At 40.2% G+C, this 26,747-nt stretch overlaps 1 protein-coding gene across 1 annotated transcript in view; it reads right to left on the bottom strand.

The window, feature by feature from the left end:
- Positions 1 to 24,350, bottom strand: part of casc3 (casc3 exon junction complex subunit) — a 28,455-nt gene extending 4,105 nt beyond the window's left edge. The window contains exons 1-12 of the mRNA XM_061229460.1: positions 23,954 to 24,350; positions 15,441 to 15,465; positions 15,092 to 15,147; positions 13,999 to 14,247; positions 12,225 to 12,376; positions 11,900 to 12,076; positions 7,950 to 8,815; positions 3,775 to 3,836; positions 3,328 to 3,436; positions 1,882 to 1,998; positions 845 to 1,050; positions 529 to 716 (exon numbers count right to left, since the gene is read on the bottom strand). Of these exons, the coding sequence (XP_061085444.1) occupies positions 570 to 716; positions 845 to 1,050; positions 1,882 to 1,998; positions 3,328 to 3,436; positions 3,775 to 3,836; positions 7,950 to 8,815; positions 11,900 to 12,076; positions 12,225 to 12,376; positions 13,999 to 14,247; positions 15,092 to 15,147; positions 15,441 to 15,465; positions 23,954 to 24,139 (2,352 nt within the window). The 5' untranslated portion in view covers positions 24,140 to 24,350 and the 3' untranslated portion in view covers positions 529 to 569. The remainder of the gene's footprint in view (positions 1 to 528; positions 717 to 844; positions 1,051 to 1,881; positions 1,999 to 3,327; positions 3,437 to 3,774; positions 3,837 to 7,949; positions 8,816 to 11,899; positions 12,077 to 12,224; positions 12,377 to 13,998; positions 14,248 to 15,091; positions 15,148 to 15,440; positions 15,466 to 23,953) is intronic.
- Positions 24,351 to 26,747: the final 2,397 nt, after the last annotated feature.

The following is a 26,747-nucleotide window of genomic DNA, read 5'->3' as shown; positions in this document are numbered from 1 at the left end:
GCTTCTCTCACAGACTCACACCAACGGCAATTGGCTGCCATGCAAGGCAGCCCAGTTTGTAGCTGTCCAGGCAGATGAGACTACTGATATATCATGCAAATCCCTAATGGTCAAAGTGTTCAGATGCATGGTAGACAACACTCTTCAAAACTGCCATTGGCCTTTTAACAGTGATCAAATAATCCCTTGAGGCCCTGGGGCTGACAGACCAACTCATTGCAAGTATGTGGGTGCAAGTATCTGCATCCAGAATCAGTGCGCTGAAGGTGTTTTTTGCAGATTTTTATAACACCTTCAACTCCAAATAGCAAGGGAAATGCCATTTTCCACAATATGGAAATCCATGAAGCCTTTCACACTTCTTGCTTTTGCCATCTTTTACACTGTATTACACTGAGTTCTCACAGAAATATATTTTCTTTATTAAAACTAACCCTCTCCTCTACCTTTCTGCTATCCTCACTACCCAGTGCCATTGTGGAAAAGATGTGGCAAGCGTGGCTTGCTAAAGACGGCGTGAAGAAAGACTTGCCCAGGTTTGGCTGGAAGCGAGATCTGCAGACGCGGCTTTACTCTGGAACAATGAACGGTACCTCTGGAGGAGGAGGTTTGATAGTAACTGGCTGGGAAGAACGGCGGGGGGGCGAGGGTTTGGGCTGGGCTTGCTGCTGCATGGTGTCATAGTAGGTCACTCCACCATACACCTGGGCCTGCGCCTGCAGGGAAGAGTAAAAAGACGCATGCATGCAGGGGTAAACAACTTAACACTCCCAACTGTGTGGTTAAGAATATTGACAACGACAGCCTGCCACATGGACAGAAGTATAGCGTGTCATGGACCCACCTGGGGGTTGGGGTAAATAGGGGGCAGCGTGGCCCCAGCAGCGTAGGGGAAGTTGGTATTCCCGAAGGTCATAACGCCAGGAGGGGGGTAGAAGGGGGGAGCCAGCAGTTGCTGGGGAGGGGGCTGCCCAGGAGACATGGAGACAGGTGGGCCAGCATACATTGCAGGGTTGGGCATGGGGGCACCAGACTGATGAGGATGCAGACCTGGATGTATCAAGTAAAGGACAGAGTTAAAATAAACATGTCCCAACAGTTTTGCCTTAAATTCTGTGCGAAGAACTGTGATCGCATTGCAGAGCCAGAATGACCAGGATTGAAGGCACCTTTGATCAAAAATATTGATTTACACTTGCACTTAATTGAGAATGACACTTAAACAAGTCAAAAGCTGGGCAATCACTGACATTAAATAAAACCCTCCAAGTAATAAACAGACAGAGCTCCAGCCTTAGGACAAACATGTTTTCTATTAGAATTAGAATTAGAAAGCCTTGTTTAATTAGAAATTAGAAAGCCTCGTTTAAAACCTAGAATTTTGCCAAAATAATCACAACTACGCTTAGCCATTTGCCTAGCTTCAATTTTGATGAGAACTTAACTAACATAAGTAACCATAGCAACTTGCTGAAACAGTAGCCACCTTAATGGCCTGAGGTAGTTACTGCCAGCCAAAAATAGACAACCCTTGCTTACATCTTTATCTTTGGTAAAACACCATGGTATAAGTGGAATAATCCACTCTGAGGTGGTCATTTCAGTTACATTTCCATGGAGGCAACGGCCTTCGCTTCGTGTTGGGTGGCCTGTAGCCTGTAGTGTAGTGGTTAAGGTACACATCTAGGTGTAAATACCAGGGCATGCTGAAATTCGGAACTATTGTCTTGTGTTCATCTATTTTATCTCTAACCCAAATGTATTCAGCATATTACCACTTAAAAACACCCCCCCCCCCCCCCGAGACCAATGGTTTAAGAATCCTAATACAAGGGCCTCACTAAGAGGAGAGTGAAGACAACTGAGGGCAGGCAAGCTGACCTGGATGGCCTGGGTGACCAGGATGAGTGAGGTGCATCTCTGGCTGGACCAGCATGCCTTGGGGTGCAAGAGGCGTGGGACTGTCACTGTGGGCATATATTGGTCCCTGGAAAGACACTGTAGGAGACGAAAGTTAGCACAGCACACAACATAACTGTTGCAACTTCATTCCACTATATTATACGATGTGACATTGTACACCAAACCAAATTGAATAGACAACCTATCAAGAGTTGCCATCATACTGCTTAGCAATGGAACAGTATTGCGAGAGAGCATCTCCTGTTCTGCTTTTCTAATTCCAATTTTCACAGCCATGACTACATAAGTAATTGCGTAACAGAGCTAAAGATGCTTAAAGATGCTCTTAATGGAGAACAAATGTAAAAATGAAATACAGAAAATAAAGACATCCACAGAGCTCACAGAAAGATGTGGAGGAAATATTGCAGACTATAGGCTATGCAATTTTTGGAGCTATTCTGGACGGTTAGCATGTACAGGTATCTAGGTAGTGATGCTAGATGTTGTGTTGTGATCTACAAACATTATGTCAAATCAAAAGAAAAAGCGCAAAAACTTTCAACAGATTAGTTATGGAGCAATGAACATTTTTGTCACAGCTCAAGAAATGGCCAAACACCGCTCCATCACATTATGCAAAATTAATTGACTTAACCGAAAATACTACTGGCTGTAATAGCTGTAAAAGACCGTTCAACCAAATATTGAGCAAGCAGGATGAATGGCTATGAACTATTCATATTTCAGTTTTTGTTTTTTATCATTCCAATTTCTTTTTGGGCTTCACTGAAAAAACATGCAATTCACAAATAAAAGATCCCAGGGACATTAATCAAAATCCCCGGTTATGACAATCATTCATGAGGAAAAAATACAACAAAAAAAAAGTTGGGGGCTGAATACTTTAAGGGGCTACGAATATATTATCCATTACTTGACTGACTTAAGCCTCATTGCTTCACATTTTGGATATTACAATAGCCAGCATCCCATCAGACTACAGTTAGCGCTGTACTACTACTGAGCACAAAGAGACAGGTTGTGTGAACCAGGTAATCACTCAATGCGGCAGTTACTATTGAGAGGAACTAACAAGATGTCTTCGTGCTTTGGGTTGGGATTGCAGTTCTCCCTTGTGACCACTAGATGGGGCTTCAAATCACCCATTGCTCTTTTAACATACAGTAAGTTCAAAATAACTGATATAGTGAATTTTGAATTCTAAAATGTGAACACATCTAATTTAGGCACAGTAAGCCAGAAAATAGTTTATAGTAAACATATCCCTGATAATCATTCTTTTATTTATTAAGAACACTGAAAATTGAAAGAAATTCAGTTATTTCCCTTTTTCCACTGTCTTTCTGAATAAAGCAGATGACACTGCAAACCTCGGTTGGCTGTCAGCAGTACTGCACTTACTGGGCTCATAGTAGTGGCCCTCCATAATGCCGATATGCATGGGAGCTGGCTCAGGGACTGGCCGCTGCCTCTGAGAAGAGTATCGCTTTGCTCGGCCACCACCCACACCCTAGTGAGGAAACGGAGAAAAAAAAGGAGACTTAAGAGAGTCAGACTTAAAATTTAAATTAAGAATTAAAATTGAATCCATTCTCTTGCCTCCAATTGGCAGTACAATCCTATTCATATGGACTGATCCACTCAGATTGGTGGTAGGGTAATAGTAATGGCCATCATAAACTATTATCACTTAATCCATTTTACTACATGGAAGAGGCTAATTTTATGCAAAGATCAAATCCAAAAAAGTACTCGTATCTCACAAGCCAAGACCGCAAGTCTTAGTCCATTCCTGCTCCATTCATAGCGAACAGGCATCAGCTATACTCACTCTTCTCATCGACTCACCATTTCCTCCATGCGGTTATACTGTGGGGGCCCGCCAGCCATGTGTATGGAGTTAGGAATGCCTGCAAGAAGCAAGTGGGGAAACATGTCTCATTCTAGCCCACGCAAAACCCTCATCACACAAGGTTGTTTGCATCACATCTATGGAGTGAATTCAGTGCAAATATAAAATTGCAATGCATTTCAGAACTATTTGAGAAATGCCCAGAAATGTTCATATCATTGTACACAGATGTTACATCACCAGACAGCAGGTAGCCTAGATGCTTAGCGAACCTGCAAATATGGCAGAACCCAGGAAATTCAAGACTGGATAATAAAATAATTTTATTGTGAGAATTTATTCATAGTGTGATAAGCAAATTTAGTAAGAATTATCTGAATGCCAGAGGTATCCTTTAAGGGGAATGCCTGATCATCAGTTTAAAATGTCCCCAAACCTCTATTGTCCTATTTCTGAACTTTACACAATACAGGGTACACTGTCAAAAACTGTTTTCCCTTCCACTTTACCGAGCCACATGTTGCCCTCACGTAAATGTACACCACCATGCACATCTCAGTCACGTTCAATCAAATGGCAAGCCCATTATCCTAGTTGACAATAAACTCACTCCGTGACCAGTATTTAGAATCAATATACAGTCACCTCCAAAAGAATTGGAACAGCAAGGCTAATTACCTTGGTTTTGCAATACACTGAATACATCTGGGGTTGAGATAAATATGAACACGAGTTAGTTAAGAATTTCAGGTTTTATTTCCTGGTATTTAAACCTAGATGCGTTAAACTATTTAGTTGTTTGTTTTGGGGAGGTTTTCCCTTCAATCTCCTCTTCAGGAGGTGAATTGCATGCTCAATTGGGTTAAGGTCTGGAGATTGACATGGCCATTCTCAAGCCTTTTTTTCTGCAAATGAACTCCTTTGTTGGGTTTGGCAGAGTGTTGTTGTTTTCCTTGGTCAACCTGTTTGATATCAGTTGCTCAGTATGCCAGCAGTTTCTGTCTTTCAGGACAGTTGTTGTAAAAACTATCCCCAATGCTTGTGCCATGGCTCTGATCATTTTCCCCTCTTTTCCTATGCTTCAAAATGGCTTGGCTTTCTTCCAAAGACAGCTCTCTGGTCTTCATGTTGATTTATCTATTCTAACATAAATGCAGTCTTCACAGGCAAAGCCAAAGGCTAAACCAAGAGCAGACATTCAGAACTATTTATTGTTTTACCAATCAATCTAACGCATCGGAATAAGAAACACCTGTCAGTCATGTTTCAATACTTTTACTCACCTAAAAATAGGATGGTCTGATATGATCTATATCGTTTAACAAATCTAGATAAAAATACCAGGAACTAAAAGCTGAAATCAGGATCTGTCATCTCATGTACATATTGACCTGAAACTCAATTGTCTTCAGTGCATAACAAAAACAAAGGAATTGACCTTGCTGTTCTAATACTTTTGTAGGGGACTGGACTGTATGTCAGCCGTAGCTTTAGTGGCCATGTGTCCACACTTTCATCAATTAGGGAGCAATTGGTTAAATTTGATCAGTTACATAATTTAAACGATTTCATGCAATAGTTTGCAATATATTTTAATAAGCACAACATGAATGTCAGCAGGTTATTCTTCATGGCCATTTCGGACATAATATGGCTTAAGAGGGTAAATAATCCAATACCATGACGCCAAAACAATGAGGTTGATAAATATGAGAAGTTATGCTGGTATTTTACAATTTCTCACTTTCCAATTTGATGAAGATTCATCAAACTCATTCATTCATGGCACACACAGCATTCACTCACACACTCATACCTATGGGCAATTTAGACTCTCCAATCAGCCTAACCTGCATGTCTTTGGACTGTGGGAGGAAACCAGAGTACCTGGAAGAAACCCACGCAAACACGGAGAGAACATGCAAACTCCACACAGAGGCCCCGGCCGATGGGGATTCGAACCCAGGACCTCCTTGCTGTGAGGCGGCAGTGCTACCCACTGCACCATCCGTGCCGCCGATTCAACAAAATGCGCAATGTTATTTATTTTAAACTGGCAAATGCCACTGTTAAACTGACACTAGCTCCCGACTCATTTAATGAAATTACTGTTCATTATATAATATATATTATATACACACATGTTCTGTGACGATTTTATAAAACCAATAACTCACAACAGGCAGTTATCTGCATGCTGGGCCAAACACCCCTAACTGTGATAAAATCACAATATACCACTGCCTGTCATCAGTTACTGCTTAATTACAGTGTAAAACATTTTGTGCACTATGCAAGGAAAGCACTCTAGACATAAAAAGCAGTTATTGTAAATTACATGCAATTATAAACAAGTTGTCCCCCATTCACATGCACCGTCGCCACCGTCGATTGTGAGGGACAAATACTGATGTTGGTAGTATGAATACAGTTAATGCGCGTTTAATTAACAAACAGTAGCCTAACTTAAAGTGGGCTACTCATCTAAAATTGTGAGATACTGCTTAAAAAAAAAGAAAAAAAAAAGAATGCCATGTAGAAGATCGCAGAACCTGGCAATGTCATCTTGCAACTTGGGTGTTACAAACCATCTCATCTGCCTTCCTTCTGTAGTAGGTCACTTCACAGCTAACATTACCCATTACCATCATTTAGCAGATGGTCCTATTAAGAGCAACTTGCATTGTACATTTTAAGTGGCTCTGGCTATGACCTTCCAATGCATTTGCCAATTTCTCCAGATATGAGCAAACAACATTGCTAACAACATTCCAGACCAATGTGTAAGGACGTGGACAGTAACCATAAAATGCATGTCAACTATTGTAACTACCCACGAACCAAAGTTCAAATTCTAAATGCATATGAAAATATATGAAAATTTGAATCAAAGGATACTGGTTTGGTGTGACTGCACGTTATCACTGCACTAGCTAACTTGTGAGACAATTATAATTTGTAAAGAGATACGTTAACTTGGAAATTAACTGGTTAAAGCTTGGCAGCACAGTAGACAATCTTGCTTTTATTTTAAGTATTTCGAATCATTTATGATACACTTCAGCAGCTAGCCATCTACTGAATACACAAAGCAAGATTGTCAAATTGTTGTAGCAGTACAAATACTGTGATTTATAAGTAGGGAAAATGCAGCTTTGTATGCACGTGAACTCAATACATTTCAAACGAAAAACATAAGTTTGTCCACTTTTGTTTTTTTTATACTTCACAGGAGTGGTGATAAAACTTACAAGTAATAAGTTGTTGACTTTTAGTGATCCCTGTATTAGGTTACCATGGAGTAGTTCGCACAAGCCAGTAGCAGCAACCCATAAAATTTGGTGTTTAACAGTACATGGTCAGTTGAACAATAAAATTGAAAGCTTTCGATTCTGGTCAATGGCACCGAAAATTTCTGCTGCACCTTCAATCTATGGCAAAAGTCCCATTATAGGATCGATTTAAATACTTTAAAGATATACATTTTCTGAATCATCATCAATTTCTCTTGGCCACTGTGAATGAAGCAGACCGATCTGCACGTATAGTTGCTATGTAAATTATATCAGAAGGATTCAGCATTGTGATTTGCTACCTAAACTTAGCAGCATCACTGAAAACCATTAACATGATTGGAGCCTGACATGTCTATTATCAAAAGCCATTTAAACTATTTGCCAGTCAGCTGGGACTTAAGTTATAAGGCGGAATATATCCAGTGTCCAGCAAAAATATTGACCTGGCAATCCATTCGAATTATGAGAGTTCAAACAGGCACCAACAGCCGTAAATGAGCGTTGAACATTGGCTCTGGTTGATTTTATGTCATTGTTCCCGAACCCCATGTTCCTGGCTACTTGCGTTGGTTGTATTACTGGTCAAACCGAGAGACTGTGCACACCTAGTTATGATTTGGTAGCCACCTTGTGGTGGACACAAAGTATCATATAGTGATGAACGACGTAATGAACGAACAAACTGACAAAGCCTGATCCATAGGCAATAAAGTGTCGACCATTTAACTACAGGCATGCAGGTTTTATTCATTTACACTTTCAGCTCAGATAATTCAAGCTGAAACAAGTGTAAACGGTGAGCAGTGTTGTGGCTGTTAAATGAGCACTAATGTAATGAGCACTGCAGACGGTGGCAATTTCGGGCTAAAGCTCACCCCTCATCTCGGCACGCAAGTAGGAGGGAGGGCTCTGAGCCCAGTTCTGCCCCGCCAGACTGAGTCGAGCCAGATCCTGGTCGAGCCCTGTGAGCCCCCCCTGCACACCACTGCTTTCTTCGCGGGTCTCCCATGCCTCATTCTTCTCTGTGGACAGGGCGGGCTGGGCAGGGGGTGGCACTGGCGGGACCGACTCCTCCAGAGATACCTGCTTGCCCAACTCAGAAGGTTTGGTGCGAGTCCTGCGGGCCAGTGAGTACGACTTCCTCTCCACTGTCCTTTCGGGAGCAGTAGCAGTGGCTGGGGTGGTATCCCTGAGCAAAGCTGGCTCACTTTGGGTATCCTCGCGCCGGCGGTTAGGGAGGGGGTCCCTCTCCGACAGCTTGACACTGTAGTAGCTGGGCTGCTGCTGTTGCTGTTGCTGCTGCGGCTTTACCGGCTCTTCCTCCGTGTACCGCTCGTCTTCCACCACTACAGCAGGGCTGTGTTCCGTCTCTGCCTCCCTACCCCTACGTGCAGGGCCCTGCTCCATCTCTGGGTGATGTTTGTGGCTGCCCCGGCCAAAGACTCCCTGGTGCTGCAGAGAATTGTGTTGGTGACTGTTTTCTTCCAAGGGCTTGTAGCTCCGGTAAGAGTTCTGAGGGGGGCGGTTGCCTTGGAAGTTGCGGATCTGGGGATGTGAGGAGGTTCGGCCCCCACCGCCCTGGATGCGGGGCAGAGGTGGTACAGGACCAGAGGGGGAAGCCACAGAGGAAGACTGGACAATAGCCGTGGTGGTGCCACTGTTACCACTGCAATGCCAGGATGAGCGACTGAGCTTCTCTCCATCCCTCCACCTCTTCTCCCGTCCAGGGGAGCTACTGTATCTGTGAGAAGAAAGTGGAGTCACACACTGCACACACATCATCAGCAAGACCAGCTAGATTGCAGGCTACAGTGAAACAACCAATTTCTGGGCAAAAATTCTGCACAACGGAGGTTCTTAAACTCAACCCTGGGGAACCACTGAGTATGTTGGTTTTGTAGTAGGCAGCCGATAACTTAACTCCTTTGAGGAGCAAAATTGGGCCACTTTTTACCCATTTCACCGACTTCCCCTACACTGTTCTTAATGTTTTTTTTTATTTTTTATTTTTATTTCTTTTTATACAAACTTTAACTATATATTGCACAACAGAAACAAAACTATAGCCAATATGTGTAGTAGTTTAACACATCTAGGTGTAATACCAGGAAATAAAAGCTGAAATTCTGAATGTCCCTTGTTCATCTTTTTATCTCAACCCCAATTCGTATTTGTATTCAATGTGTTGCAAAAATAAAGGAATTAGCCTTGCTCAGAGTTTGGGCCAGTGTTGCTAACTTCGCTTGGTTGGAAATCTCACCACGTTTTAACCAACGCACTATTGGAAAACAGCAGGTCTGAGATCAGTGTTCTTTACCGTCTCTTCCAACTATCACAAGATAATGTTACCTCGCAAGCCACCATTTCTTATTTAGTAGGCTAACTAAACTCCTTACAAACTGTTATCACCTCATCTCGTCGGTAAGTACATTATTATATTATTCTTCGTTCAGCCTCCACAGGCCGCTTGGCACCTCCCCCTCTCCGAACCTCCACCTCACGCTCACGCTCACGACTACTGTCTGTTCTGGCTCCACGGTGGTGGAACGAACTCCCCGTTGAGGTCAGAACTGTAGAATCTCTCCCCACCTTCAAGCGCAAACTGAAGATGCACCTCTTCAAGCAGCACCTATCCCCATCCCTCCCTACCTCCCTGTGAACCTTAATTGTTGTCTTTGTGATTTACGTTGTGTTTCAGTATTTTTAGTTGCCTATGTAAGCAGTATTTGGATAGTTAAGTTTGGTCACTTCTGCTTTTTTGTTGTTTATTTGTCGTTTAAAAAAAAAAAATAGGCCCTGGTCCTTACCTTTGTTGTATGGGTATTGAAATTGTACTTCCCTCTAGGGTCTTTCAGCGCACTTATCCCTGGTTATGGGTATGCACTTTGTTGTACGTCGCTCTGGATAAGAGCGTCTGCCAAATGCCAATAATGTAATGTAATATTATCATAATATACTAACTATATTAAACACTCGTAGCATGAGTATCATCGAAATAATGACTTCATACATTTATTAATACTGTTAGCTTGATGACATTGACGTGCATGACAACATGGTCATTTAGCTAACTTCGCTAGCTAGTCAAACAGTCAGAAACACAGATACTTCCTTTGTGACATTTAGGGACAATGTCAAGGAGTAAAGGTAGACTAAAATAAAATGTAAAAAACTGTTTTTTCAGATGGCCAAATACTGGAGGTGATTGCAATGAGGAAGAGAATGTCCTCTCCTTCATGAGCACCGATCAAAAAAAGAGACTGGATAGTTTAATGCAACAATGGTAGCAATACTATTTTTCTAGCTTTCACTGGTCTCTTTGACACCAGTGGTCATGAAGAAGAGGACAATTATTAAGCAAATGGAATGCACCAAGTGCCAAAGATGGGAACGGATTTACAATGGTAACAATGTTTTAACACAAAATGGTAAATGGCAGGCATTTATATAGTGCCTTTATCCAAAGCGCTGTACAACTGATGCTTCTCCATTCACCCATTCATACACACACTCACACACCGACGGCGATTGGCTGCCATGCAAGGCCCCGACCAGCTCGTCAGGAGCATTTAGGGGTTAGGTGTCTTGCTCAGGGACACCTCGACACACCCCGGGCGGGGGATCGAACCAGCAACCCTCCGACTGCCAGACGACTGCTCTTACTGCCTGACAAAAATCTTACCAACTGTACCTTTAACCCCTTCCCCGCCAATTATTTTGGAAAAAACCTGTCATTTTCAGACAAATTTATTAAATTATATTTAATATAGTATTTTTTATGCTGATTATGAAAAATAATAAAATTTTTGTGGTTGAAATTTAATTTTGAAAATACCCTTTTCGGCAAAAACGTGTTAACTTGTCTTCCCATAAACCGTATTTTTTTCATATAATTTTATTACCAGAAGTAAAGGGGAATGAAAAAACTATTTTTTAGTTTTTTATTCCATATACTAGCAAAATATAGCAGAAATTAAAATTATTTGCAAATATAAATGAATGAAATTACTTATGAATGAAATTATTTGGAATTATTTTATAGCACAAATTACCTTTTTTTGCAAATATTCAGTCAGCAAATTTATGAATGGTATTCTGTGTCATCAGATGTATCCAAGCTTCTAAGCGAAGGTTCATATTCACCATCTTCCCCTGAACTAAACATTTGGGGTGTAATTTGTCGAGAAAAATGATAAACAGCGAATGAATGGCGCGAATCAAAAGAAATGCCCCTGAGAGCATTGACTACTGTAGGAAAACTACGAAACAGGCGCCTTTACTTTTGAAATGCCTGAGCGATAGCCAACACCTCTGCCAGATGTATGAGTCGACGAGTAGACTCGTTTCATGCTTAGAAAGGCTCAACAACGCCCAGAATCGACAGATAAACTTGTCTGTAGCTGGTTTTTGAAGGTTATGTTTTAGACGTGTTTACTCCGTGACTGAAAAAAAACACATTCGGTAAAAACGTATATACTCGTCTCCGCCGGGGAAGGGGTTAAGAGTGTAAATAATCTGTAAATCATGAAGTGTAATTTCATTTTATTATTATGCTTTGAACAGCAAACATCATATAAAAAAATTTTTTCTAGAAGACTGGAAATTAAGCCGCCCAAAATTCTCTTTTTATTTTTACAATACTTACAATGACAAATGTAACAAAAAAAGTGATCTATGCAATCAAACCCCCAGCGATGGATTACTTTCATAGACGTGTATGATTCTTAAAGTTAGAGAAGATTTTGAGCATTGTGATCAGCAGATGACAGATTTAGTTCCTACGTGCCCACCAATGGGACAGAAATGAGGCTGGATGTCAATGTACCTTGGTTTACGAGACCTGAAGGGACGGCCATCGCAGGGGCCATTGGCGTTGCGGATGTCATAACCATACATGGCAATCAGCTCCTCACGGGACTTTGGTGCCTGCTCGTCCTCTCTGAATTTGTCATGCTCCCAGCGCCCCTCATCCTTCCACAACTTCCTGTGTCGCCCCTTGGGCCTGCAGAGACCGAGAGACAGAGAAGGATTATTGAATACAGTTCACGCCTTATTCCCCCATTTTCCTATGGAATCGCTTGCATCTGTTCATTTTGACTGCATTTTAATTCTTCTGGGCTAAATGGCCTCCCCTCTGTCACAGGCCTCACCGAATGTCTTCCTCGTGGGCCTGCCCCCTCACGTCATGTTCAAAGAACAGACCCTTTCGAGGGATGTAGGCTGGGTTTTTGCGATCTTCATCATCATCCAGCTTCTTGCCAGCCTTGCTGTCAGACTTGTTCTCTGGGTCATCTGTGCTTTCCTGAGAAAGGAGGGGAAGACACTGGAATTACTGCTTCTATATAATGTTATGGCAACTGTTTAGTCCAACAGCATTACGGCCAGTTAACGATATGCCATTAAGCTAGGGATGTCACGAGAACTGATACTTAAACAAGTCAATACCAAAATTCAGGAGTAATAGTACTAATATTTTTTCATACCACGTAAGCTCAAATTACAAAAAAAAAAAAACAATGAAAGTCTGTAAATGTATTAATATAATTAGATTGCGAAGGAAACTTCATTTAAAGTTTCTTTAAGTTCTTTAAGGTTAACTAATTTGACCAGAGGTGTGTTCAAATTCTGCGATCAGCAGAAAATGTTTGAGTGCAACGAACACATCTGATGCCGTTTATGTTTGTGTTTAAGCCGTTTGCTTGTTTGCAAACATTCAACAGAAAAAAAAGTTTGAACTTGTTCCATTATTGTCGAGGGTCACCAGGAAATACCTGTGAAATAGAATTACTTTATCTTGAGTTATAGCCCAAGATAGCTTTTGCTTTTCATTATTTTAGTTCATTTTGAAAAGCATATAGGCTTGTCATTTGCCTTTCACTTTATTTATTGTGTTTTCATTTGAACAATTATTTTGGGCTGCTGCACTTAAATTGCCTTTTTTGTTATTTACCCTGTTAGGCTATACTAACTTGAAAAGCGTTTCTGTTCATTAATTCTACCTAAAAGCCACTAATTATTATTGTTTAATTAATACCCTATACCCTATGCATGATAAATGTTCTAGATCTGGAACTTTATTCTCTTTTCTCAAATTATACGGCCTAACATCTAACAAGAGGCAGTTAACTAGCTATACAGCAGGAAAAGATTTGTTAAACAAATTTCTGGTGAAACATATGTTGGGTTTAATTAAGAAGTAAAAAAAGAAAAATGCTTAGCACTCTGTATATTAATGTAAAGATGAGAAAATGTGATAGACGGCTAACGTCATCTCCAGTCAGTGACGTTAGCAAGCATATAGTTTTATCCCCTCATTAGCTGCTATACTTTTAGCTAGATAGCTTACATTGTTATATTTGCTTGAATATTTCTGGGGGCTACCATGAAAGATGTGAGACTTACAGTTAATTTAATATTAACTTAACTGATAGTTAAGTTCTATATTTGTCTTAAATGAGCATTGTGCAGTGTCAATGCTCAATCATGTTAATTACAGTCTCAATATAAATATGTTAATTGCCAATGTGTACTGTTAAATAACCAATTAAATGTTAAATATTTTAATGTGTACACTACAAGACTTATTTCATTATTTCCTAAAATTGCTTGTAATACATAAGAGGTGCGTGCAAGCATTGCTTTATTGTCAGGAAGCTGTGATGGTAACTTAAAAGTGTTGTTTTTGAACAACAAAAACTATTTATTATTAGAGGTAAATGAATCAAATTATTGTGATATTGATTTAAGGCCATATCGCCCAGCTGTAGTAGCAAGTCTGGTAATAAACAGGGGAAATGAACAGCCAGCAACCACCGTCATCCCCAAATACAAAAAGCTGCAACAGGCAAAGACAGTGAGTCAGAAAACAAAGATGGCTCAAGGCAGTTGACGACAAAACCAAGAAAGCAAATAGAGGCAACATACCTGTCCATCCCCACTCTGCCTTTCTCCTGCCAGGTTCCCCTTTTTGTCAGACTTCACTTCTTTACCCCCTCCCTCCTCATCCTCCTCCTCCACCTCCACCTCCTCCACCACCTCCTCTTCATCCTCCTCCTCCTCCTCCACCACCAAATCTCCAGCAAGCTTATTGGTGTCAGATTTAGGCTCAGGTCGTTTGGATCCCTCTTCATCACTGAACTTCTCACCTTCCACCACCTCCTCTTCCTCCTCACCCTAGGTTAAACAGATAATGTTGCTTCTGGATGAAATGCTACTCCTCATACAAGCATGTCCTCATATTAGCATAGATGGGAAGGTAGAAAGATCCCAACCAGAATGAATCTATAATAGGAATGAAGGTATGATAGCCTATAATAAAAAAAATTTTATCGGTTAGCTCGGTTCAAAAAGAACCGTTTGCTGTGCTTAACCAAAATATCTACTTCAAGCCTTAGAACTCTGCAAGTCATACACCAAGTGGTGCTGATGCAGCAAGACATCAAATATTGGAAAGAAACTGCTAAGCAGTATGATTTAGCATTTATGAATGACTATAATTGTTTTTCTAAGCAGTATTATGAAAATAATTACATAATCTGAAAAGTGGACCGAAGTGTGTCAAGAGTACATGTTTTCAGGCTTTTCCCTGCTTTAATGCCAAAGATAGGATGCTCCAAATACAAAAACCCAAATTTCCACTCATGAATGACTTTTTGGGGGCTACTACACCTTTTTTATGAGCCAATATTTCAAGAACGACAAATCCAATCAAATGTTTTGTAGGTTCTCTGTTGAATATATCACACACGTTTCAGCAAAACTGGAGTGGTCACCCCGCACGCCTTGGGTTGATTTCTTACAGAAAGACCCCATTACAATTCCAGCACAAATCTGAAAATCCTAATGTTTGGCACACACAAAACAGTGAACTCCTCCACCAAGACTCCTTCACTGCATGGGTTCCATGAGTGATTCTCTTTTCAATTGTAAAAATATATATACATATTTTTTTAATCTCTGGTTCTAAATTTTACAAACAAAGACATTCCTACTATTGCTCAATTGCTGCCAAACTTACCTCAGAGTGAGAACCGTTGTCCTCTGGATCAGCACTGTCATAGTCAGACAACACAGCTGCAAACACAGTCAAGACAAGGGTATCATGAACATGCCTACAATTGTTGATAAAAGCAGACTGTATTTTGTGTTGGTTACTAGAAGGTGAGCGCTGAGCATTCAGCTAATAACATACATTAATATAATATACAATACATATACAACATATACAATACAATAATATACAATACAATAAAGTAATCTCTTGAAACTATTACCTACTAAGGCATATTATTTAAAACCATTAGTTGCATTCTTCTAGGTCGCCTTGTGGAAAACATGAACGGATAAAAATGACCCAACACACTTACCCTCACCAATGGCGTCTTCACTTTCCTGTAGAATAGTACAAGAATTGAATTAGTGATGTGTTTCTTGAAGAATGCAATCAATTTTGAGACCAAGCAGGGTAGCTCGCAAACATTTCACTATTTATTCATGATGGTAATAAATCTTTCTCCTACCTAGCAGGGAGAGTTAACACATTCATATCGCCAGCTTTACTGATAAGTGATCACAAAAGATCACTACAATGAGCAAGCCAGAGTAAATAAGTTATCAAGCTTTCAAACTATGAAATACTTCTATAATAATTTAAAAAATATTAAATACAAATGTATCCAAAATGTATACAAAAAAATATCTCCAAAATTAGCAGCAATAATAGCACTCAAGCCACAAATTATAGGAAAAATGTAATCATATAACGTGATCATTTCACTTTTTAATGATTAAACAAGTGACAAGTAGTGACGCACCTTGCGATTCAAAGGCATTCACTAACCTTACGTTTAAACAGATTAGCCTAGGCCATTGTCGTTTTTATTATAGATCAAGCAATAAAATGCATACTGATCGTGATTATGCTGATTAATACATGTCAATAAATAGCCTATAGTGATTTTTGTATACCAATAATTCATAAAAGGTTGATATATATACTAGCAAAACAAAAATTTCATAGATGCTTATAAGGTTTATTGCTTGATAATGATGAACAAGCCAGTTTCTACCTGGACAAAAGTCTTGTCACAAATCAAATTATAATCAATAAATTTTATCTTTCTCAAAAAGTAAATAAAATACCAAATGAAAAATCAGTCTAGTATTTCATCATGGACTATAAGTTAAGAAATTAATATCTTGTATGGGTTCCTTTGGCCTGCAGAACAGTTGCCATCCGGTTTGGCAGAGAGTCGTAGAGCTTGTTGATGAAGTCGTTGGGGATGGCATGGAAGGCCACCTTGCAGGCATCCCAAAGCTCCTCCAAGTTCTTCAGCTTGGTCCTCCAAGCTTCCTCCTTCATTCTTCCCCAGATATGCTCAATAATATTCATATCTGGAGACTGTGCTGGCCATCCCTGAAGGACCTTGATCTTCTTCCCCCTGAGAAACTTCATAGTGGAACCTGAGGTATGGCAAGGAGCTCCATCCTGTTGAAAAATCTGACCCCTCTTGTAGTTGGGAATGTACTGGGAGGCAAGAATCTGTTGATATTTGGCACTGTCAATGTTACCATCCACCTTACAGATCTCCCGGGCACCTCCGTATTAGATGTAACCCCAAACCATAATCTTTCCACCTCCAAATTTGACTGTCTTCTGGGTGAACCGTGGGTCCAGACGGGCCCCAGAGGGTCATTGACAATATTGGCGGCGCTTGGGATGGAGCTCAACTTTTCTGCTGTCCAACCTTCCATCAGGCTGTGGGCCTTGGCGTATGCAACACCGTTTCTTAGCTGTCTCTTGTTTAGCGCTGGTTTCTGAGCAGCAATACGACCGTGAAGACCATTGTGAGCAAGAATCAGACGTACAGTTCTTGACGAAATAGGTGTTGCTGGCGTCAACTCCTCCTGGAGCTGTGAGGTGGTTGACATGGGGCTGGCTTTTGGCAGTCGGACCAGCCAACTGTCGTCTCGAGCAGTTGTCTTGCGCGGTCTGCCCGACCTGGGTCTTTCATGGACATCGCCAGTCTCTTGGTAGCGCTTGCGAATCCTCTCCACCTGCCGTTTAGACACATTGAAGATGTCTGCAACTTCAGCAGGAGACTTGGACTTGAGATTCTTGATGATCAGCACTTGGGTTTCTGGTTTGATCTTGGGCATGTTGACAGAAGCAATGTTGAGCATGAACTTGATGGCTTAAAGTGTAAAATTTCTGCTTTTATAGCTCAAAGTTACCTACAGCTGACTAATCAAGCCCCTTGTTTGTTTCTTCCTTATTCACTGTGGCCTAGAAATTGGAGTTGGCCATTGCGACAAGACTTTAGTCAAGCCAAAATTGGCCTGTTGATCATTATCAAGCTGTAACATTTAGTAACAATTTTGAAATGTCATTTTGCTCACTTCGAATACACTTTAGACACTTATGATTAATTTGTGTTGTTTTCTAACTTTATTAGCTTGGGTAATTAGCAATTGTCACTTCTGTCCACTCATGCGACAAAACTCTTGGCCGGGACTGTATATATATATATATATATATAGTGGCGACTGATGCGCTGGAAAAAAGGGACAAAGCATTACCTTAAAATCAAGCAGTACGGTACTCAACCAGTTCCCATTGATTTTGCTTGATTAACAATATGTCGCCCCATGTCAGACAGTAAGAGCAGTCGTCTGGCAGTCGGAGGGTTGCCGGTTCGATCCCCCACCCGGGCTATGTCAAAGTGTCCCTGAGCAAGACACCTAACCCCCAAATGCTCCTGACGAGCTGGTCGGTGCCTTGCAGGGCAGCCAATCGCCGTTGATGTGCGAGTGTGTGTATGAATGGGTGAATGAGAAGCATCAATTGTACAGCATTTTGGATAAAGGCGCTATATAAATGCCAACCATTTACCATTTATAAAGAAAATGTTTTGCAGAATTAAAGACCAATAAGTAGTCTACGATTACAAAGAAATGATAATCAGAGATGACTGCAATGCAACATTGTTTAACAAACAACGTTTTTTCTCATCACATCATAGAATGTATTTAGATTTAAGACAGCACTCAGCTAAATAGTCAAAACTATTCAAGCGTTATAAGGGATGCAAACCGGTGAGGGATGCAAACCGGTGAGGACCCAAAAAGGTTTTTATCGGATGAAATGCAGAAAATAATTGTTTGACGCCCTTCCCAACATGCTGGATACATTTGTGCAGACATTTACTGGTTTTCTCTGTAATAAAACAATTCACACGTGGTCAAAGCATGCAGACCCAGAGCTTTTATGAAAAGGTATTTTCATACATTCAGGTTTCACCATGAAGTAATTACAGTATTTTATGAAGACCCCCATTTCAACGTTTGAGGCAAATTAACAATGTGAAATAAGTCACATTTTGTATTCGGTTGCTTATCCTTTGCATAACAAGACATCCTGATGACTGTGACCTATCGACATCAAGGTCTGGATATCTTTCTTTTTTTTCTTTTTCTTTTTTTACGGACTCTTTGTAATTAGATGGATGTCTATGGGAATTGGGAGGGTGGCACTAGTTTCAGATGTAAATAACACTGATATGGCATGCAACACATTTGCTGGCTAAATGGCTTGAAGTCATCAAGGGTCCAAGGTATGAAATGAGCTTCCATCCATCATTCTGTTGCCTGATATGCAGTAGATATTACAATAGTAGATACTTATTTCTACTGACAAATTTTCCTGTTGAATTAACCCTTGATGTTTCTGCAGGCTTTAGTAATAGAAATATTTCACTTTTTTGGATTGTTTCAGTTCAGATATAATGCAATGAATACACCGTTTCAGGTTTGTTCATGTAGAGGAGACTGTTGTGAAAAACATAAACCATGGCCAACCATGGCTTGATGACAGAACCAATACTTAATATGTTGCAAGACTTTATTCATGCAGCTATTACTCCAAAATATTGGCATGAGAAAACCAAAAACACAATCGAATATATAAACATGAAATATTTATATAATTATGACCAGACCCAAATTGGAAAATAAAACTGGGCCAAGTATTAAACTATATACAGCCCCCCCAAAGTACTGGAACAGCAAGGCCAATTCATTTGTTTCCAATGTTTCTGCAACAGACTGAATACATTTGGAATTGAGATAAAAAGATGAACATGAGACAAGAGTTAAGCAAATTTTTAGGTGATCGAAAGTATTGGAACAGAGTATTTAAGTAATAACACATTATTTGGGAACATATCCCTTGCTTGCAATAACTACATAAAGCCGGTGACCCATTGACATCACCAAACTGTTGCATTCTTTTGTAATTCTTTTCCATGCTTTTACTCTTTCAGTTGTTTGTTTCAGGGGGGTTTTCCCTTCAATCTCATCTTCAGAAGGTGAAATGCATGCTCAATAGGGTTATGTTCGGTTGATTGAGATAGCTTCACCCCTGCCCAATGATGTCACTGACTGTTGTTTTCGGATTTCGCTTCAGTTTTCACAATGTTTCATCAACTGCTGTTTTTTTCCTTGGTTGGCCTGTTCAATGTCTGTTGCTTAGTACGCCAGCAGTTTTTCTTTTTCAGGACATTCCAAGTTGTACAAGCTATCCACAATGCTTGTACAATAGATTCCCCCTCTTTTCTAAGCTTCAAAATGGCTTGCTTTTCACCCAAAGACAGCTCTCTGATCATCATGTTGGTTTATCTCAACTTCCCGTTGATAAATTGAAATCATAGTTTCCAAAGGTGATGGAAATACTAGGTGCTGAGAGATTTCATACCTGCATTAAGGAGGCAATTAAACACACCTGAGGAAATAAACATATGTGAAGCCATGTGTCCCAAACATTATGGGCCCCTGAAATGGGGGGGACTATGTATAAACATCACTGTAATTTCTACATGGTGAAAGTAAAATATATAAAAATAACCTTTAATAAGATCTGAGAAAAAGATTTTTATTGTTTTTGTATTTTGTATCTAGTTGTATAATTTTGCATCCTAAGCAACACAATCATGAGCAGCTGCTGCCTAATTTCCAACCCCGCCCCCAATCCGTAACTCTGGTTATTATGCCCATGAAATGCAACTTGGCTATATGATAAAAAAAATCTGTCTAGGATATTGCTGTTGCTTTTGAAAGCTTGGATGTCGTGTCTGTGCAGCAGTTTGCAGAGGACAGGTGGACACGTCTTAAGTTATGTTTTAAGTTCAGTGTCTTTTTCCCTGCTAACTGCTCTCAATTTGAAGGCTAATTTAGGCTAAATAGTCAATGTATACTGGTGACTCTTTGCAAAACTCATGATTTGCAACTGTCGAATTGTGCACATTTTTTTATGACTGATGGCAAGAAAAGGCTAATGCTTACAAAGCAAAAATTGTAACACGACCAATTTAGTGGAGGCAGCACAAAACTTAATTATAAAAAACTTAAGGGGAGTAGCCCTCAACACAAACATGAGCTAAAGATGGCTGAAAAAAACACACAACAAAATACTAAACGGGACTACTTTTATTTACATAACATAGCTGAGCGCCAAACATTATGGCGCCCTGAAATGGGTGGGACTATGCATGAACACCGCTGGAATTTCTACATGGTGAATAAAAATGCCCTTTTTTTAAATCTGACAATGTGCACCGTAACTATTACAAATCACATATTGGGGAGCACGGATGCAAATAAATGTTTGTGCCAAACATTATGGAGGGAAATTTACTATCAGAACTGCTCTGAACCCCACTACTAAGCTCACGAATACCAAAAATGTTCAGGTTTCAAGCAGAGGTTATTCCAACTGCATGAATATAATACATTTGATTAACACTACATAATATTAATCACAAGAAAGTATATTTTAAGAGAAATCCTTGAAAGACAGGAAATGAAATTGATCAGCCCTCACGCGAACATCAGCCTGCTCTTCATTAAGGCATCAGCACCGGTCTCTGACAACATGCTACAACCATGTACAATGTCTACTCTACGATAGAGCTGGGCAGTATCCAATTTTTTTTTACCGTTTAAAAAAATCCCCAAATGATACCACGGTACACAGTTCCACTGTTTAAAAACTACCGTGGCCAGAAGACATAACCGTTTCACTGAAATTCAGTTAGAGGCTGCTATTTAGCTGAAAGTTTTCTGTTTATGTACACCAAGCTATCTGGCCCCTTTTTGGCCACCCTCGCTGAACTGTTTCTGAAACTTTCACAAATTGAGAGTTTGCCTTCCACTTTGGACAGAGTGGCTGCTTTTAGCCTATCGTGTCACCTAGCGACAACCTGCACACAATAATGTTGCTGTACATAACAGTCTCAAGTTAACGTTTATAGATTTTTTTTTCTTTAGAGCATTAATTAGATGCAGTCAAGTTAGCATTGTGGTTCGCCATGTTAAGTCTGTGGGTCGAAATTTAGAATTTAAAAAGTACAGTCATGAAATTAGATGAGTTATCTTGTGTTGGGATCTATAGGATTTATATTTTGTGCAGAAAATATCAATCTTAATATTTTATGCTAATTTTTAAGGGTATTCATGACACCAAAATGGCACAACGTAGACGAGACTGTTGCCATCGTAAAAGACCTGCGAAATGGCCGGCTGGCCGGGCAAAATTGAGAGTCGTTTTGAAATGGGTGAGATATTGAGGTTCAAAATGAGCTATTTTGAATGGAAGTGCCAACCAACACAAACATACTGCACTCACTTTAATACTAAATACTCTTATTTATTATAAGAGAATGACATAATATTTTTTCTAGCAGATAACAAAACATTTTTATAAAGCTATGCATTACAATGTAGAAATACATTGGCTTCAGAAAGTAAACTTTTTGAAAACTTTATGGTGTTGTAGATTAAATTTTCAGCAGCAGCTAAGACACTCAAATAAAAGGCATAAGACAACCAAACATTTAGTCGCTCAAGATATTCTCTGGAAGAAAGCCTGCTTGGAGTTTGCCAAACAAGATTTAAAGATCTCAGAGCATGAGGAAAATTATGATCTGGTCTGATGAGACAAAAATGTAACTCTTTGGGCAGAACTCCAAGCACTATATCTGGCAAACACTGGGCACTGCTTATCACCTGGGTAATACCATACCTACGGTGAAGTATGGCAGTGGGAGCATCATGCTATGGGGGAGATTCTCAGCTGCAGGGACAGGGAGACTAGTTAGAATAGAGGGAAGGATGAAGGCAACCAAAAACAGAGAGGTCCTTGAAGAAAACCTGCTCCAGAGTGCATGCGACCTCAGACTGCACTGATGTTTCACCTTTCAACACGAAAGCTGGCTTTGGGACAAGTATCAGGTTTGGGACAGCCAAAGCCCAGACATGAACCCAATAAAACAACTGTGGAGAGACCTGAAGATGGCAGCTCACAGATGGTTCCCATCCAATCTGACAGTGTTTCAGTGGTTCTGCCAGGAAGAATGGTATAAACTGCTCAAATCCAGGTTTGCAAAGCTAGTAGAGACTTAACCAAGAAGACTCAAAGCTGTAATTGCTTGTACAAAGTACAGAATCAAGAGTTTGAATACTTGTGTAAGTGAGAGATTTAAGATTCCTAGAAACATTTTCACTTATGAGTTATTGAGTCTAGAGCACAGGTGTCAAACTCGAGTCCTGGAGGGTCACAGTGTCTGCTGGTTTTCGGTTTGTTCTCAGAACCTGTGGTGCATTTAAGTCATTGATTGGCTAAAGAATCGACACTCCATGTTCTGGAGGCCTTAATTGACAGCTGATTGAAAGGAAACCTCAAAAACCAGAAGATACTGCAGCCCCTTAGGGATTCAGTTTGACACCCCAGGTCTAGAGTGATTTTCAAGATGGCAATTTTATCGATTTAAAAATTAAATTTATAACACCAAGTGTGCAAAAAGTGAAGGGGACTGAGTACTTTCTGAAGCCACTATAGCTTTGTCAACTCGATTCTGGCTAGTAGTTTTAATTTGGCAGAGCATTGTAACCACTTTGCTCATATCGACGTAAATGTAGCGAGTGTTACCACAGGGAATAGGCCAGTGACAAGTTTACTAACGTGATGCTTGGAAACATTGTTTTAAACTGCTGTAAACACATCCATGTCGCTATAGTCAGCGAAGAGATAATTAAGTTCAACACTCTTGTCTACTCAACGCGTTCTGGGTCGATGGCTTGCGGAAGTTGAGATGCAGGACAAGAGCCGTTCAAGAGAGACTACAGTCGGCGTCAAAGCCACGCTCTCATCTCGTGTGCATGCAGCAACAAGGGAGGATGCATATATCGATCTGTTATGTTTATTATGAGAGTAAAACACACTTTGGCTTCGTTAATTATTGGGAAACACTGGGATTCGTTAACAATAAGCGGCTCTGTCGTAGCACTGATGTGTTGCTAGCTAACGCTATAAGTTACATGTTTAGTTGGTTTCCCAATTAGCCATGTTGCTGCTCTCGAATTTATTATTGCCATATTCTATGACCATACAGCATTTCATATTTATTTCACTTGAAAAGAGGACCAAATAGCTAACGACCTTTTTATACAAGCACCAATAATCCGTCTCGTTACGAAGTTTAGATTTAGTATTTAGATCTAATCATAACAGTCAAGAGAATCATGTAGCTACGGAACCAAACGCCATAGCTAGCTTCCCACACCGCGCGGGGAAAAGTAAGTTGTAAACTGTCGATTAGCAAAACTTATATAAATTTTTTTTTTTTTTTTTTTTTTAGAAAGCCCCATTCCACTGTTCTGATAGTCAAGATCATCGGTTACTTCAAGATTTTTTTCTTCGTTTGAATAAATGTGCGTTACTAAGGCCGTGTGGCCTGTGTATAGCCACTCTGGTTACTAGCTAGCCAGTTAGCTTCCTTGGAAAGAACCAATTGCATGCAATAGAGATGAGAAACGGAACACTCACACATTCCGATTCTTCTTCGCTTTTCGTCCGAATACGAACTGTTGGTACCACCACGGGCTCTGGGACAGTTATTCGTGTCTTTCCTCCAGCGGAACCGGACCCTCCGCTCTCTGTACCAGAACCAGATTCATCCTCCTCTTCACTATCCTGGGAAGCGCGTTTCCGTCGCCGCCGCCTGTCCGCCATCTTGGGAAACGAATGGTGAAAAAATCTAACTGTGCAAGGTATTATGGGAATAGTATGCGAATAAAGTATTGCTTCATTTTGCCTCTTGCCCTAATTAGCTGATCCTGGATCAGAATAAAAATGAACATGCGATGTTTTGGGTCGTCTTGGGATCGAAAAGATGATCTTAGGTCTGTTGTGAAGGAAAAGGACGCCCTAGGAGCACGAAACAACCACCGAAGCCAAAAGACCAGAGCAACGCATACGGGTACTTTTCCCTTACGTCAGGACCCCGGAGGCTACAAAGGAAAATATTTCTATTGAACTGTAGGATTATTTGATTCTACTGCATGTGCAAGACATCATTTATATTGTTCTGTATTTCAATTCTATATGCCTGAGCTGTGTACACTTTGTCGATTAAGCCACAAAAAATGAAAAAAATACACTACTTAGTTTTGGGTAACCTTTTTTTGCTTTTTCTGATTTAATATTTTATTTTCTCTGTTTGGAATAAAACAATTTGTATGTGGTCAAAGTTTTTATATAAGGATATTTTTTTATAAATGTTGGTTTCACCATGTTGTAATTACAGCACTTTTGGTAAATGGTTAGCATTTATATAGCACCTTTATCCAAAGTGTTGTAAAATTCACAGTGCTTCTCATTCACGGTGATTGGCTACCACACAAGGCACCAACCAGCTCATCGGGAGCATTTAGGGGTTAGGTGTCTTGCTCAGGGACACTTCGACACAACCAGGGTGGGATCAAACTGGCAACCCTCTGACTGACCCTCTAACTGTTCTTATTATATGTAATCCCCCATTTCAATGTTTGAGGCAACATTGTACCTTGAGGTTTGTACAATGTTTGAACATAATGTCAAATAAAAGAGTCATATTTTGTATTTGGTTGCATGTCCCTTGCATGCCATGACTTCCTGCTGTCTGTGACCCATCAACATTATCAGAGTCAGAGGATATGTTGTTTTCAGGTTGTCCTACAGCATAAGTGCCGAAACAACCCAAATCTTACTGGTGCTGACTGCGTGTTTGCGTGACCACGCCCCCGTATACATCATCAAGGTGCAAACTTTCCACTTCTACAGTGTCCTCCAAAAGTATTGGAACGGCAAAATCAATTCCTTTCTTTTTGCTATACACTGAAGACAATTGAGTTTGAGGTCAAAAGATGTAGATGTGATGATAGATCCAAATTTCATCTTTTATTTCCTGGTATTTTTTATCTAGATTTGTTAAACAACTTAAACATATTACTTTTTGTATGGTTTTAGACTGGCCATGTCAATCAACAGACATCAAACAGGTCGACCAAGGAAAAAAACAGCAGTTGATGACAGAAATATTGTGAAAACTGTGAAGAAAACCCTCAAAACATCAGTCAACAGAAACAATCTCCACAGGGCAGGGGTGAAGGCATCTCAATCAACCGTTCAAAGAAGACTTTGAGAGCAGCAATATAAAGGCTATACTACAAAATGCAAACCACCAACCAGTAGTAAGAATCAGAAAGTGAGATTACAATTTGCAAAGAAGTGTAGAGATGAGGCAAAAAAGTTCTGTAACAAAGTTTTATGGACTGATGAGACCCAAATTAACCTCTATCAAAGTGATGGAAAGACAAAAGTGTGGTGAAAGAACTGGTCTGTTCATGGTCCAAAACATACAAGCTCATCTGTGAAGCACGGTGGAGGAAGTGTCATGGCTTGGGCTTGCATGGCTGCTTCTGGAGTGGGCTCATTCATTTTTATTGATGATGTAACTCATGATGGTAGCAGCAGGATGAATTCAGAAGTCTACAAAAACATTTTGCCAATTTATGGAGAAATGTGTCCAAACTATTTGGGAGCAACTTCATCATGCAGCAAGACAATGACCCAAAACACACTGCCAATACAACAAACTGACTTCATTAGGGAGACATAGTGGAAGGTTTTAGACTGGCCATGTCAATCACCAGACCTTAACCCGGTTGAGCATGGATTTCACCTCTTAAAGAGGAGATTGAAGGGAAAACCCCCTTCCCCAAAATAAACAACAACTGAATGAGGCTGCAGTAAAAGCCTGAAAAAGCATCACAAAAGACGAATGCAACAGTTTGGTGATGTCAATAAGTCACAGGCTTGATACAGTTATTGCAAGCAAGGTTTATGCTACCAAATATTAAGTGTGATTTGCTTTCATTTACTTAAATTCAAATTTATTAATGGATAACCCCTAGAGATGAGCCATCTCGTTTTCGAGGGGGTACTCTCTGTTCCAATACTTTTGCTCACCTAAAATAGGGTGCTCTGATACTAAAGGTGCTATGTTCTAAGTAGCTTAACACATCTAGGTGTAAATACCAGGAAATAAAATCTGAAATTCTGAACTCCTGTCTCATGTTCATCTTTTTACCACAACCCCAAATGTATTCAGTTTATTGCAAAAACAATGGAATTGGCCTTGCTGTTCCAATACTTTCGGATGGGACTGTATACCAAACATGGTAAACCATTTAAAATGGCAGCCCTGTCTCTTGACGCAGTAAAGCATTTGACCAAGTGGAGTGGAAATATATTCTAGCTGTAATCCAGAAGTTTGGATTGGGGGATCAGTTTACTTCAT

The sequence above is a fragment of the Conger conger genome, chromosome 2 (genome assembly GCF_963514075.1).
Source record: "Conger conger chromosome 2, fConCon1.1, whole genome shotgun sequence".
Classification (NCBI taxonomy): domain Eukaryota; kingdom Metazoa; phylum Chordata; class Actinopteri; order Anguilliformes; family Congridae; genus Conger; species Conger conger.
The sequence above is the reverse complement of the archived record's forward strand: the minus strand, read 5'-3'. Positions and strand labels throughout refer to the sequence as shown.